The sequence below is a fragment of the Hippoglossus hippoglossus genome, chromosome 9 (genome assembly GCF_009819705.1).
Source record: "Hippoglossus hippoglossus isolate fHipHip1 chromosome 9, fHipHip1.pri, whole genome shotgun sequence".
In the NCBI taxonomy this organism is placed as follows: domain Eukaryota; kingdom Metazoa; phylum Chordata; class Actinopteri; order Pleuronectiformes; family Pleuronectidae; genus Hippoglossus; species Hippoglossus hippoglossus.
The window spans coordinates 2,841,920-2,857,357 of NC_047159.1; the positions used below are offsets into that span (position 1 = coordinate 2,841,920).

The following is a 15,438-nucleotide window of genomic DNA, read 5'->3' on the forward strand; positions in this document are numbered from 1 at the left end:
TGTATTCATTATAGATGAAAGACGTTTTAATGCAGCCTTGAGACTCAAGTGTTTGATCTGCGTGTGTATAAATACTTCCACGCTGAGGTACATGTCCTTCCAGACATAAAGTACAGTTTGTGTTCGCTCCTTGGAACTTGTCGTGTTCTGCCGAGAAGAAAAATACGTTCTACGGAAAGATGTTCAACGCCTCACGATCTCTTTTATCCACGATGATCTGCAGCGTGCGGCTTTGTAAACGGTTGGTTTTATGTTTTTATTCTCATGTTGGAAACCTCGTCTCTCGAGGCAATCAAACCCGAGAGCTTTTGTTTTTGGCTCCGTGTTTGTCGGCTTTATCCCCCCCCCACCCACTCCACATAATTTAAAAAATATGGCTGTAATATGCAGATTTAATCCTATTTGGGGGTTTTATGTTTTTACTCTCTCCATCAATCTAATGGCTCAAAACTGGGCAGACGACCGTATTCTGCTAATTCACTGGCATGAGGCCATGTTAGGGCCAAACCAGCTAAAATCAGGGGTTGAGTAATGGGTTCTTTAGAGATTTCTGACTGGCTGAACGGACGCTGGCCTCGAACCCGAAACGCCACAGCAGAACAGCTGTACTGCGGAGAACTGAGCTTTTAAAGAGGCTGCATTTATTCCTCCTGTACACGCAGCATTAGCGATCCTCTTTCATCCTCCGAGGTCACACGCTGAAAATGCGGAAATATGCAAAGACGGCCGCATCGACTGAAACGTGTGAATGTAATGTATCTCCAATCCACGTGTGGGTTAATGGAAATGAACTTTCCAGCCAGGAAGCGGCATAAATCAGAGCGGCGGCGGCGGGCGACTCAGACAATAACTGGAGCGGCAGTAAAATGAAATGTCATGACACTCGTGGATGAAGAGGAGGGAGAAGTAATTGATGTCAACTTTAATATACCGTAGAAGGTAAATATTGTGTCACAACAATGGCAATGAAATGAGAAATTAATTTTAATACCGGCTGCAGTTTAAGTGTCGGGTGTAAACTGGACGGTGTGAAAAATACATCGGTTAAAGCAAAGGAATGAGTTGGATCCTGTTCGGATTCAAACCACCGACCTGGATTTGTCTTTCTGATGTCTGAAGCGGACGCGTCCACTCCGCAGCTCCTCCCACGTGAAGGTGTGTTCTCCGGTCAGCTCCTGGCCTCCTCTCCCTCGCCCCCCCCTCCCTTCTCCTCCTTCACCCTCTCCGAACAGAAGCAGACGCCCGTTGTTCGGACCCCGGACGAGCTGGAAGACGAGCCGCTCCGAGGGGCTGTCGGGGTCCTTGACCGCGAGCAGCGCGGGCGACAGCGGGGAGGTACCGCCGACAGGAACCAGCAGGGAGCCGTTCACCTGGAGGGCGGGGGGGTGGGTGTTGGCTGTGATGGGCAGGGACAAAAGGAAGATGAAGATAAATAGGAAATCTAAGATCTTGCTTTTGTCGGAGTTAGAGTGAACTTGAAAAGTCCAGATGAAAGAAGTTTCGACATCAGACAGTTCGATCACAACTTTCGTGACATTTTTCAATAAACAATGTGAAGAAGTGCAGATTAATTAAACTTCATTCAAAGACCCAGAAAACCCAGAAGTTCAGAAGTTCACAAAAGAAACTGGTTTCAGATAAAATGGGAAAATAAAACTGAAAAGTTGACAAATTCTACTTAAAAAAATGAGTCATTCTTAATTATAATTAAGCAAACTGTCAAAACACAATGAGGAACTTTGAGCTTATAAGTAATTAATTGTAAGGCTTTTTAAGGCTTTAAATGTCTCTAATTAAAATTACAGCAGGATCAAACTACGAGCGGGTGTGTGTGTCTGTGTGTGTGTGTGTGTGCGTGTGCGTGCGTGTGTGTGTGCGTGTGTGTGTGTGTGTGTGTGTGGAGCGAGGCGTCTCATTCTTGACGTGGCATTTTCAGAAGCTGCTTTAATTGGAGCTGACTTTGTTGAGGAACTTTGTAAAGATCAAGTCGTCTGAGAGGCCGCGTCGTGATCTCATTACACTCTCTCTCCTCTGATGATGCCAACAGGCGCGATAATAAAGTCCTAAACTTTCACTTTTGTCCATATAATCACACTCACGGACGACAATAACCGGATTATTCAAAACCACTAGTTTGACTTGTTCTCCTCTCGGCTGGAGACAGAAACAAAGCCTTTCGTTCTCAGGCTATTTCCACTTGATTAACTTGTGGATTAGTTGAAGCCTGGAGGCTGAAAAATGTTCATTATTACACAAGAAGTAAATCATTAATCACAAAGGCCAACGTGATCATATTTTTCTCTATTAGAATTATGCTTTGTCACATTTCATAAATCATCTCAGGACCACGGTGAGGCGTCGTGAGTAAGAGAAAAGTACAAGACTCCTTTAAAGACGTGACTCTGCACATGAGGCATTTGTCAGGAGAACTAAATTATTATATCACAAACAGGAAACTCCTTCGGTGAGACACTTAATGTTCACGTCTGTTCTCCGGAGTTTCTAACAGTTCAAAAGGATAAAAAACTTAAAGCCGTTGACAGTGTTTCTAACAAGGGACGGACGCAAAACAGAAAAAACTAAACTAATCTAAATATCACAGGATGAAGAAGAGGATCCATCGACGTAGAAGACACAGACGAAGGTGACGACTTGGAAAGAGAAGGAGATGTGAGAGTCTTTGGTGATGTGGAGTTGATGTGTAGTAAACAAACAGAACAAACAAATAAATAAGCCATTTTCCTGCATATTGCATCAGTCCTTCATCTGAACACTCTGAATAATCTCCTTGTTGTTACAGCAGAGATCTAATCTTAGGGTAATACTCTATTATTCTGTACTAATAAAAGTATAAATATCACCGCAGTGAAATCTGGAAACATTTCTTTTTGTAAATGTCTATAAACATCTCCCGCAGACACAAAATGTTCCTGAACTCAGAGCAGTTTTAAAAGCCAGAAACATCAGTATTGACTTGATAAGTGTGGCGGCTTTTTAACAATTTACAGTAGCTGTGTTTTTATTCATTCAAAGAGGAAACTGAAGTCTCAGAGGAAAACTTGTTATCATTGTTCTTCTGACTTTCTTCAGCGACCGTGATCGACGACGACACAGATGTTTCACCTGCCGCGTCCTTTTTTTAAAGAACTTGTTCCCGCCCCATTTCTTTTCCAACTCAGCCACAGATGGTTCTGAGTAACGAAAACATCTGGCACATCAGGTTGCAGAGCATGTTTCAGCTCATATACGTTAAACAGGCAGACGTGGTGTTATTACCCTGGCAGGTCCTGGTCTTCTGGTCGGCGTAGTAACCGTGACCACAGTCCGGGGCGCAGTATCCTTCTATGAGGAAGGTTCGGTCACGACAGGCTCGGCAGCGTCCGACCCCGTCGCACAGAGCGCAGTCCGAGGAACAAGCTGATGAAGGAGAGTAGGAAGTAGGAAGTAGGAAGTAGGAAGTGGGGAAGTAGAGTGTGAGAAGAAAAGTTAGTACAAAGTTTTCTTAATTATTTTGTATTTCTGCTGGAATTCACAAAGAGCTTTTCATACTTTTTAGTTTTTTAATTATTACAAAGTGTATAATTAAACACAGAATAAACTCTCACGTTTGCAGAACTGCGTGGAGGCGTCCAGGAAGTAGTTCCTGCCACATTCCAGAACGCACTGACCCAGCAGGGGTGCGAAGGGAGGCTGACACTGCTGACACTCTCCGGGACCTCGACACTGCACACAGTGCTCGTCACAACCTGCAGACACACACACACACACACACACACACACACACACACACACACACACACACACAGACACACACACTTTAAAACCAAGGTGATCCAACACGTAACATGAAGTTGTTGCTTCAAACGTTTTCTCTGGATGATTTTCACATTTTAACGATGACGATTTGTCATTTTGGAGAATATTTGTCATATATATGATGTTTCAGCTTATCTCAAAGTGTTCTTGAGACATCGTGTTCACAAGAAAACGACGGACAGACAGACAGACGACCTGAGAACACGATGGGTCGGACCACTGAGCGTCTCCAGGACAGAACCAGACCTGAACAGTTCAAAGTCTGAACCTTCACGGAAACAGCATCAGAGCTCATAATGTAAAACGGTCTCTCAACGACCTCTGTGCTTTCTGCTGATTAACGGTTTTAATAAGAAGGGAAATGATAGAAACTTCCGTTGGTCACTAATGTGCAAGTGTAAAAAGTAAAACAGTTGAAGATACATCAGCTGCACGCGACACGCGGAGGATCTGCTCTCTGCTGAACTGACCGAGGCATCTGTCTCCGTCCCGATAGGAGCCGGGGGAGCAGCCCTGGGTGCACACTCCATCCTGCAACACGTAGCCTTCCATGCACTGCAGGCAGTCCGTCCTCAGGGGGCCTCTACAGGCGTTACAGCTCCAGTCACACTCTGGAGGGAGGGAGGAGGAGGAGGAGGAGGAGGAGGAGGAGGAGGAGGAGGTGTGTGCAGGGACGTTGGGATTAGACGAAGGTGGGAGCAGGAAAGAGAGAAAGAGATTAATAAACACTTTTTCCAGCAGGGGATTTATTTTAAACCCATTTACCTCTTCTCTCTTTTCACATCTGTTGTGTTTGTGCAATGCTCCATTAATATTGGCAAGAACACTGAACACAATTAGGACAAATGAAAGTGTGTGTGTTTGTGTTGTGGGACTCAGGTTTCTACAAACAGCAGAGGATTTACCTGCAGAGGCAGAGAATTTCAACCAGGGGGCGATTACGAGGGAATCGACAGTTTCATACATGAGTTGTGATGCTTCACACGACATGAGACACTCTGTAAATGTCTTTGGAGATTTGTCTTAGAAACATGACGATCAGTATGAAATGAATTAACTTGTCCACCAGTGGGACTGGGAGACACTTTTGTCCGTTGGCTAAGAAGTGAACCGGTCGACGAGCCAAAGAATGTTCTAACGATTATGTCTTTTTTAAATCTTAGATGGATTTAAACAGGATCCTCTGGATGTTTGTTTTCAGATGGATAAAGAGTTCTGACTCGCTCTCCAAACATTCACGTCTGCGCCGGCTGCCTGTCAATCTCCTGTGTGACAGCGGCTCAGCAGAAAGCAGATGAGTGGGAGCAGCAGGGAGAGTCGAACCGTCCACAGGGTTCACTGAGGACGCAGAGGAGGCCCGGAGGTTTCCTCGTCAGGAAAACATGATCAATAAACCAAAACTGCACGCCGGCTGCTGGCAGGAGTGCTGATGGTTTTCTAAGAGATTCTCTCAGGGAACTTTGAAAGTTCCTCTGTGGTCTGGGAACTGGAAACTCCCAGAGGTTCCTCAAAGCCCTTTTAGTTCTCAGAGAGCGGCGCTGCTCTCGAACGCTGCTTGAGTTCACGCTGGGTTCAGTGGATTATGCAGGTGGCGGCTGAGGGATGAAAAAGAAAAAACACACAGCCTCGACGAGCTGGATGGAGCTAGAACCACCTGTCGAGACGGGACGCCCTGTGGACCGCCTCGCGGGGAATCAAACTGTGACCGGAGCCGCTAGCAATTAGCTCAGCTGCTAATCCCACAACAGATGTGTTCCACCTCGACTCAATTCAATTTCATTTGTATAATGTCAAATCAGATTAAACGTTATCTCGAGGCTCTTTACAGAGAAGGTGAAGACGTTCGACTAGAAGGTGACTCAGTGGAGCTCACCCCCCCCCCCCCCCCAGTCGCCTTATTGAATAGATAACATCACAAGGTGAATATTAAAGACACAACACGGAATCAAACGCCCGAATGCAAAGGCCACAACATGAATATAAACGCCACAACGCAAATTTTGTAGTTGTTTTGTTGATTTTGTAGTTGTGTTGTCCCTTATGCAGTTGTGTTGTGGTGTTTGTAGTTGTGTTGTGGTGTTTGTAGTTGTGTTGTGGTGTTTGTAGTTGTGTTGTGGTGTTTGTAGTTGTGCTGTGGTGTTTGTAGTTGTGTTGTCACTTATGCAGTTGTGTTGTGGTGTTTGTAGTTGTGTTGTGGTGTTTGTAGTTGTGTTGTCCCTTATGCAGTTGTGTTGTGGTGTTTGTAGTTGTGTTGTGGTGTTTGTAGTTGTGCTGTGGTGTTTGTAGTTGTGTTGTCACTTATGCAGTTGTGTTGTGGTGTTTGTAGTTGTGTTGTGGTGTTTGTAGTTGTGTTGTCCCTTATGCAGTTGTGTTGTGGTGTTTGTAGTTGTGCTGTGGTGTTTGTAGTTGTGGTGCCACTTATGCTGTTGTGTTGTGGTGTTTGTAGTTGTGTTGTCACTTGTGCTTTTGTGCTGTGGTGTTTGTAGTGCTGTGTTGTGTGTAGTTGTGTTGTTACTTTTGCATCTGCCTTGTATATTATTCATTTGTGTTTTCTGTTGATAGTCTTTTGAGAGACATCTCGGCCAGTTGAGCAGTTTTTGTGTTATCCTGCTAACAAACAAACAAACACAGACCAGAACCTCCTTGGCCGAGGGGACACGTGATTTCACACGTCTCATTTGTGCGTTCGCAGTCACACGGAGTCAGATTCAGTCCGACAGGAAGTAGTTTACGCTGGTTAGTGGGTGATTAGACACAAGAACACGGTTATGTGAGGAAAAGACAAGTTATTCATTCAGGAGCGTGGATCCTCTGAGGCTCATTCCTCAACATCTCTGTGCACAGGAAGACGAAACAGTGAGTTAAAGCACACACACACAAAACATTTAGGATTTGCATATCTGGTCCCACAGTTTATTACATGATCGATGGACCCCATAAACGCCGTGTAGCACGCTGCGCTACACGCAATATGGCTGCAGAGTAATTTATGAATATCATAAAAGACAGACTACATATCCTCAGTGTTAATGTGCTGCGCCCCCCCCCGTCCCTGTGCCGCTGCAGTGTGTGTTGGGTTGTCAGTTGGCGGCGTACCTCTGCAGGCGCGGGTCGTGGTGTTGAGGTAGTACTGGTGGGCGCAGCTGTCGTACTGGCACTCTCCGAACAGCAGCACCTTGGCCGGGTCGCGGCACGACGTGCAGACGCCCGCCATGTCGCACGTCTGGCACTGGCGCTCGCAGGCTGCAGGAGACAAGGGGGGGGTCAGGTGGGACGGGAGGTCGGAGGGCAAAGACGAGCGGGGACAGAACGTTGTGGAACAAAAACTGATTAAAACGTTGATAATTCAATTTCATGTTTGTGGTGAGGACTTCTTCTCATTAGTGTTTGAAAAATTACAACCCAGCTCTTCAGGCAACAGGATTTAATATAATACACAACCAGGACGAGTTGATTAGATCCTGGTTGTTTACTTGCTCGTATCTCAAAATTACTCGACGTGTTCACATTGATTTTGTCCGAAGGCCAAGGATTAAACAAATGTAAGGATTCATAAGCATTTTCAAGAATTTGCTCATTAACTTTAAGTATGTGTCAGCCTGAATAAAAAGACTCACAACCGCTGTTTGAAACTTTCAAGGCAACAGAAGCAGAAACACTAAAGAGAGTTTCCGCTGCAGCTTCACTTCCAAACATCCCGAAATGAGCTGGTATTTATTACAGAACTATTTTTTCCACCTCATATTAATAATTCAGCACCAACTGCCACATCATGAATTCTCAGACGTAAATCAGCTCCGGTTCTTTAAACGCGTTCGAGGTTCCCCCGTCGGCTGGTTCCACACTTACCCTGGCAGATCCTGTGACCGTTGTCATAGTAACCAAGGGGACATCTGGGAGCACAGAGGCCCGACGTCAGCAAAACGTCGCTGCCGTGGCAGGAAGTGCAGGCGAGAGGCCCCGCCCCTCCGCAGGCCTCACATGACGAATGGCATCCTGGGAAAAAAAAACAACAAACAACGGTAAATAACATACGATGAAACTTAAAGATGCAGCTAATGTAGCATTATTCTAAACGTGAAGCCGATCGCCTCCTGGTGGCTGGCTGCAGGATTTGATTTTAATTAGTTATTCGACACCGTAAAAATGTCATAATTGACGACTCCTGATTGTTTAGTGTGTCCACACATTGATCTGGTACCAAATGGCTTCAACTCTCTATATATAGCGTCTATGATTGGGTCGTATTTAAAGTACAGTACAAGGAAACACTATATTAAACTCAGTACTAAGCAGTACAGTATATACAGTGTTTTGCATTGACCCCAGTGTGAAAATCCTGCAACTTGAAAGCTGCTGAAATATTGAGTCCTTGATTAAAAAAGAAGCGTGAAGAATCCTGATGAAAGCCACATACTCTACACTCCAGTTTAAAAATACATATTCATGAGTCCCACTAATCAGCATCAAGGGCCTCGTCGTTCTCAGATTGCTCCGCTCCACCACCACCACCACCACCACCAGCACCACCACCACCACCACCCGACTCCACTCACTGTGCATCCAGATTCTTACGTAATCATCATCTACACCAGAAAACTGTGGCTGTAAATATCTCTGATTCAGCGAAAACTGCATCGTCAGCTCCGAATCAACATGGGGAGCATTGAGGTTTTATAAAATATGGTTGTATTTAATCACTGTGATGCATGAAAACAAATACGTTATCCTCTATGCAAGCAGATGTTGTGTATTTTCTGAGGGTTTAGATTCTCACAGCCTGAGGCTTCGTGTTCACTCTCTGAATTTGACGAAGAGGAGGATGATTACTCTGATGATCAGGGCGATAGAAACGAATGATTGATTGAAGATGATGAGGAGGAGAAGGAGGATGATGTGGATTTCAATGATTAGGGAAGATGTGGAGGACGATGAATGGGAAGATTTAAGGATGAAGACACGACTGGTGAATGTTAAAGAGACAAAGTGATGATGAGAAAGATTTGAAATGAGAAGGAAAGTTATGATTAATTTGGAGGATGATAATGATGAAATCAAGCAAACTGAGGATGATGAGGATGATAATGACGAGGGAAGATGGTGAGATGGAGAATGATTACATTGAGAATGATAATAATCAGATGATGAAGATGGTAGTATAACAATATTCTCCACTACCTTTGTTTTCTCACTATAAGTCCCGAGCAACACTTTATACATTTATCCCAGTTTCCTCAAACTCAGTAAATCCATCAAATCCTAAAATCTCTTCCGGCACAAAGTTGTTGTTTCTGAATCTTTAAATCACGATTCACAGCCGAGCTTCAAAACATTGCGAGTGAGCGGGGGAGGAAATTTGAGGATTTGGTGTTCGACTGGCTTCAAAACAAAAAATCACAGAGTATCTGAAAGTTGTTGTCTCAAGTTGTTCTCCAGCCTGAGACCACATATAAGGACTGAGACTGGAATCCCTCCAGTAGACCAGCTCTCCCAGTACCTGCAACCTTATGGGGCACCAGCAGTTTCATGTGAGACATGTTCAAGACTCTTGAATAAAAGATGGATTTGATTATTCCGACACTTTTCACCTTCAGGGCTTCTCCTGCCTCACCTCTGACCCCTGACCCCTGACCTCTGACCTCTGACCTCTTTCTATGTCCTGTATAAAGGCAGAAGAAGCTCCTTACTCATGCAGGCTCCATGCCAGCCGTAGTGGCCCCGGGGGCAGTGCGAGGTGCAGTGGTCGCCCAGCAGCCAGGTCCTCGTCTCTCGACACCACAGGCACACGCTGCCGATGCCCGTCTGCAGGTCGGCTGTGCAGCGCTGGCAGTCTGAGCTGCACTCTGCAGGAAGGACACACACAGGGAGAGAGGCTCAGACTTCATACATCACAGATACAAACATCATGTTACCGCCGCCACAGAGGATATGATCTCATCGACGTCTGTCAGCAGGATTAGCGGAAAACTACAGAACTGAATATGGATATGGGACCGTGGCACAGACTGTAAATAAATATGGGCGACGGGTCTCCACTTTCTCCCAGTGTTCAGAAACAAAACCAAGATGACTTCATTAGAAGCCACAGTCTGCGCAATTAAGGTCCCGTTAATTAAAGCTCAGCCAATCACGTGCGAGTCTCAGCCTTCAATCCCGCCTCCTCGCCTCATTTAAACAAGAACACACAAAACACAGAATTAAGAAAGATGAATCTGACCCGTGTCCCGTCCACTAACACGGAGGAGGCAGGGATATATGACCTATATACACGTTGGCTTCACTTTTAAACAGCCGTCATATTGTCGATCTTTATTTACAGTCTATGATCTGAGGACAAACCCTGGTTGAACGGGTAGAATCCAGGACTTTTTAATGTTCACTGTCTTTAACACGATGATATAGCATCATAGACAGCATGCAGACTGGAGGAGCTGGGGATCGAACCACCAACCGGACGTTCGGTGGCCGACCCGCTCTCTGCCCTTCAACACGCTACTTGTTTCTGATCCCGTTTCAAAGTTATTCAGCTTTAAAGTCTGTGTCAGGACTTTTTAACGACCTCACATGAAGCATTAGCTTGATTTAGATCAACTATTTCCATCTGTAGTTTTACTTCTTCTCAACTTCTGAAGGGATTGAAAGCTCGTGGGATTTGACTCCTTTCAAAGCTCGAACAAAACAGAACAGGTGACGACAAACGCAATTATTAGAAAAGAAAAGTAGGATTTTAATGAGGATCATCTGGTCCTAACGTGCTCGAATCAAATCCAGCTAATTGCTCTTCCGTGGGAGGGATAATTGGAAAAGGGAAGAAATCCAGACGAGGAGTTGAAAGAGGAGACGAAACATGAACATGGAGTCGGTCTGGTTCCGTTTTTATCTCCAACGCCTCGTCCTCGACCTCCCTCGTCCTCACGCAGCCCAGATGGAGCGCAGATTAGCAGGAGACTAAAGAGCAGCTATCTGACGGGATCTGGGTTGTGTCTGTGGCTCGGATGTGGGTTTCCCTGAGATAAACATCTGCAGGTGAAGAGCTGCGTGTCGGCCCCGGGGGAGGAGGGCAGATAAAGAGGCGGCGGCGGCGGCGGCGGCTCACGTGCGGGTTTATCAGAAAGAAGAGAAGAAGTGTTAAGACCACGAAAGCACTCCTCGTTCTTTTACGTAGGATTATGAACGAGAGGACAGCGCGGGGATTACAGGGTGAAAACAAGATTTGGGTTTAATCCGAAAACGTAACAGGTGATCGTCTGTCTGGGGTATTTTTTAAGCACGTAGACATATTATCATTTCAAATTCAAGTGCTGTAATCTATCGGCTCTGACGGGTCTTTAGAGGAATTAATCGTTTCAATGGGTTTATTTGGGGTCATTACTTCTTTTATCTAGTCTTTGATTTCCTATTGTATCATTTGCTTCCTGTCTGTGATGTTTAGTTTTCTTGTTTTCATCTTCGTGAAGCTCGTTGTAACGGCTGCTTTGAAAGATGCTATTTAAATGAAAATGACTATTATTCATTATAAATTGAACAATGCTCAGTGATATTCAGATTTTACAGCAGTTCTCTGTTGTGTTTATATGAAATTAATACCTATTGTGACATATAAGTGAAAATGAAAGAGTTTTCTCAGTGACAAATCTCAAATGGACGAATTGATTTATTAATTTATTTAATTTTCGGCACATCCACATTAGGAACGGCCTTTAAAGGTCAAAAGTCAAACAGAAGATTTTAAATGACTTTTAATTAAAAAGTGTCAAAACTGCACAAATTTGAAAAGTTCAAAACTTACAGAAAATAAAGTTCCACTGCCGTCGTTTCCCTTCTTATCTGACGTGAACTAAAAAGAGTTGTTTTTTGAATAGACCTATATATCTTTGCTCTGTAAACACGAGCGTGTCATATTTACCTCTGTTTCCTCACCATGGTTACAAAGCTCTATTCAAACTCTTTCTTTAGACCTTCTTATTTTCTTTAGGTGTAGAAGTGACTTTCAGTTTCGTGGCCCTGAGGGAAAATCCTGTTTGCCTTCAGTCTCCAGTCTTTATAACGAGCACAAGTGAACTGATGGAGTTAAAATGCTGATTATTACCCTGAAGGTTTTGATCCTATATGAGACACAGTTTTCAGAGGAAATATCAAAAAGGAACAAAATGTGACAAACTCCACTTATGAGAGTTTAGAGAGAAATCAGTGGTTGTTTTCATATTAAATTAGTGGAACATTATGAGTCAAAGGACTAATATTCACACATTAACTTAATTTTCTTTGGAAAAGTGCATGTTTTACATATATTTTATTTCAAAAAATCCAATTTACATTTACAACCCTGTGTATATTTGGTAGATTTAAGTGGTAAAGGTCACATTTGCTCTGACGCTGATTTGGTTAAATCGCTGTTGGTTAAATACAGAGAAAATCATGTATTTCTGCTAATTTCACTTAGAAAATCTCCTGAGCAGCTTCTCCTCTAAAAAAAAAAAAACGCTTCCAGATCTTAAACTCCCCGATCTGAAGCACCCGGCGCCTGCTCAGGTGAGTCACTCGCTCCCTCTGATGCAGATCTGACATCAAAAGAGCAGGAGGAGGAGAAGAAAGGAACTTCCTCTCACGTCCACACCTTTCATACCACATCGCTTTGCAACAACACACGCACCAGCGTTCCTCCTGCCAACACTCTGCGGGCGATCCGGCTCCGGGAGAGAGAAACAAATGGCTCCACCGCCCGAGATGAGATAACTCAGGCGTCAGGCGTTATTGACTGTGCAGACTAAAACCGAGTATAAAACCCAAATGGTATTGATTTGAGCCCTCAGAGTCCCTCTTTATGGTGTAGTTACCATTTCTGAAGCACATAAAAAGCTATGCTGGGGTTATAAATGCACAACATGCAGGATGGATGAGCGTTTGTCCTCCTGTGGGACACGTTTACGCCAGACAATGTCCTGCGTCACGCTGTTTCCCTGCGTCTCCTGCAGAACGAGGCTTTAACGAGAGTCACGCAGGAAAAATAAAGGCTCTAATGTGTCTCTCGTTTGGTTGTTTTCCTGCAGAAGCAAACTTTTTTTCTCGCTCCCTCTCTCCGAGCACTTCCTCGCGGGGACAGAGCTGCTTTGGTTCACAAAGAGAGGCGAACAAAAGTAGGGCATCATCTTTATCTGAAGTTACAGGCACGAGGAAAGACAAAGCGCAGCAGACAGAGGAGCTGTGTGGTCCTCTGACGCTGACTTCGCCCCGTCTAGACATGTCGCCCTAACAAAGAAGGGATTTACAGATGCAGCTTTTAAAGAAGTCCTACTTTTTCTCTCTTCTCGCTCGGCTGTGAGTCAACGTTTTGGCTCAGTCGCCCCAAAACTGAAAAAAAACTTCTGCTCTCGCCTCAGATGTCAGAAATAGGATAAGGATCGGCCGGGAGACACATTATTATAACTTATCTCCACGTGTCAGTCAAACAAAGGCCTGAATTCATGCAGAACAGGAGCAGGATGTGTGAACAGAGCTTTTATTTAGAAAGTCCTATACTGTACAAGCAAGGGACAAGAAAACTCCGTAACTTCTCTGTGCACTTTACATGAAGAGTTTCACAGTGAATCCTCCTCGTGTGAGAAAAGATGATAAATGCAATGTGCTCATATCTTTTGCATATCTACTCTATTAAAGTGCTTTTGTTTCACCCTTTAAAAAAAACAACAGTTAAAAAGGTCAACATTGTCTTTGTGCTCGTTTTCAGAAAAGGGGAATTTTACACGACCGCATTTAATCGCATTAATTATATGATTGTGTTGAAAGAAATGTCCGCAGGGCAGATAAAAGATAAATATTCTGGATCTACCAGCGTAAATATGAAACATGGCCTCACGCGAGTGCAATTAAAAAGCAACAAAAGACCGAGAAGATAAGATGGCGAAGTGAGAAATGCTCTCGACGTTAGAAACCTAAGTCTCCTGATCGGGTCAAGTTCATATTCAGAATCAACATATTTAAGATGCAGAGATAAGAAATAAAACTTGATCCTGAGTCTTCTGCAGTCGAGCCCTGTTTCTATGGTGATTTGTGTTACGGGGCGTTCGGGTCTATTTTGAGCTTCATGTGTTGTTCTGGCACAATCGTGACACCAAGTAAACTCTTTTGGTCGAAGCTCTTGGTTCAGAACTCAGAGCTCAACGTTTCCTCGTCATCGGCCCAGAACTTGATTTTTCTGTACATCAAACAAACGAGCTTGGCAGGAGAGTTAAGATCTTTGACGCTGCTGCTGAGACTCGATCCTCACACGGACTCACATCTCACGCCTCCTGTGCAAACATCAGACTAACACGAACACACAAAACAACAAAAAACAACATTGTGTTGTTTGCAGGTCGTGATTGAAAGTTTTACATTTCACGTCATGTTTATTTAAACCTCGTTTTCCGCAGTAAAACACGTCTGATTGTTGTTCACACTTTGAAAACACATCAGCTGCAGATTGAACTAAGTATGATCCCTGTCCTGGAATTTATTAAACACATAAATACTCATATCTGTCCCTAAATAGAACATGAAGCCCTTTGAGACTCCATCTCCACCGTTTTCTACTGGACAGCACATTATGTGATATGCTGATCCAGGAGTAATTCATGGTGTTGCAACCAGAAACCAATTAGGACGTTTCCAGACATGACCTCCGGGTAAAAAACTTGAAAACTTGGAGACAGAGTGTCAGAGGTTTTCTGCAGAGACACGTTCACAACAGCAACAGATCCTCTGCGTGATTCAGGCGAGAGGTGGAGCAGCCGGGTGCAGCAGCTTTTGTTCAAAGCACCCGACACCGTCCTTGCCTCAGACTCTCCTGGCATCTTTGTCCGTGTCTTCTACGTGTTCCCTTTGCTAACTCAGCTTGTAAAATACAGGTAACTAGCTACACGTAGATTAAGTTGATGGAATTGGTTCTTTGGGTCTGTGACATAATGAAACCCAGGGATTGGTCACAGTCAGCCGTGATGTCGGCTGATCATTTAGCTCCTGATATCTCCTGTATCCTCTAAAATCAGCAGCCGGACACACGAACAAGCTCAAACACTCGAGGGAATCTCGTGCAACTCGGGGCCACCGACTGAGCTGAAACCTCCCGTCAACGTGTGAACTGAACGATGTCAGATACGAATCAAGTGATAGCGACAGGAGGAGTGAGGGAGTCGGGGCGAGCGACGGACAGGGAGACGATAAGAGGAGACAACTTCTAGTGAGACGTCTGACGGCTGCTCTGGGACCAGTATCGTGATGGAGAGGGAAGGCCCCATCGCTCTGAGAGGTTATGTAACTGGTGGACAGATGAGATCCAGGGCTGTGTGTGTGTGTGAGAGAAAGAGAGAAAGAGAGGAATGAAAAGAGTGAGAGTTTGTGTTCACGAGGGAGTTCTGCTGTACACGTCTTTGTGTATTTTCGTGCATGTGTGCATGTCTGGCAATGCAGGAATGATGACCCCAGTGTTTTCTGTGGCCCAGAAGTGCCACAAGGCATCTTTTATTAACTAGAGTTTGGCTGAGCTTGACCCATTTGGAGTTTGCGAGCGAGGAGCGTGCGCCTGCACACGTGTGTATCAACATGTGTGTGTGTGTGTGTGTGTGTGTGTGTGTGTGTGTGTGT

General features: G+C 44.6%; 1 protein-coding gene across 1 annotated transcript in view; it reads right to left on the bottom strand.

The window, feature by feature from the left end:
- The window catches only part of fras1 (Fraser extracellular matrix complex subunit 1), a 180,688-nt gene that overhangs the window by 51,811 nt on the left and 113,439 nt on the right, over positions 1-15,438 (bottom strand). Inside the window, 7 exon segments of the mRNA XM_034595438.1 lie at positions 1,093-1,396; positions 3,277-3,417; positions 3,606-3,746; positions 4,287-4,427; positions 6,913-7,059; positions 7,666-7,812; positions 9,504-9,659. Coding sequence (XP_034451329.1) covers positions 1,093-1,396; positions 3,277-3,417; positions 3,606-3,746; positions 4,287-4,427; positions 6,913-7,059; positions 7,666-7,812; positions 9,504-9,659 — 1,177 coding nt within the window.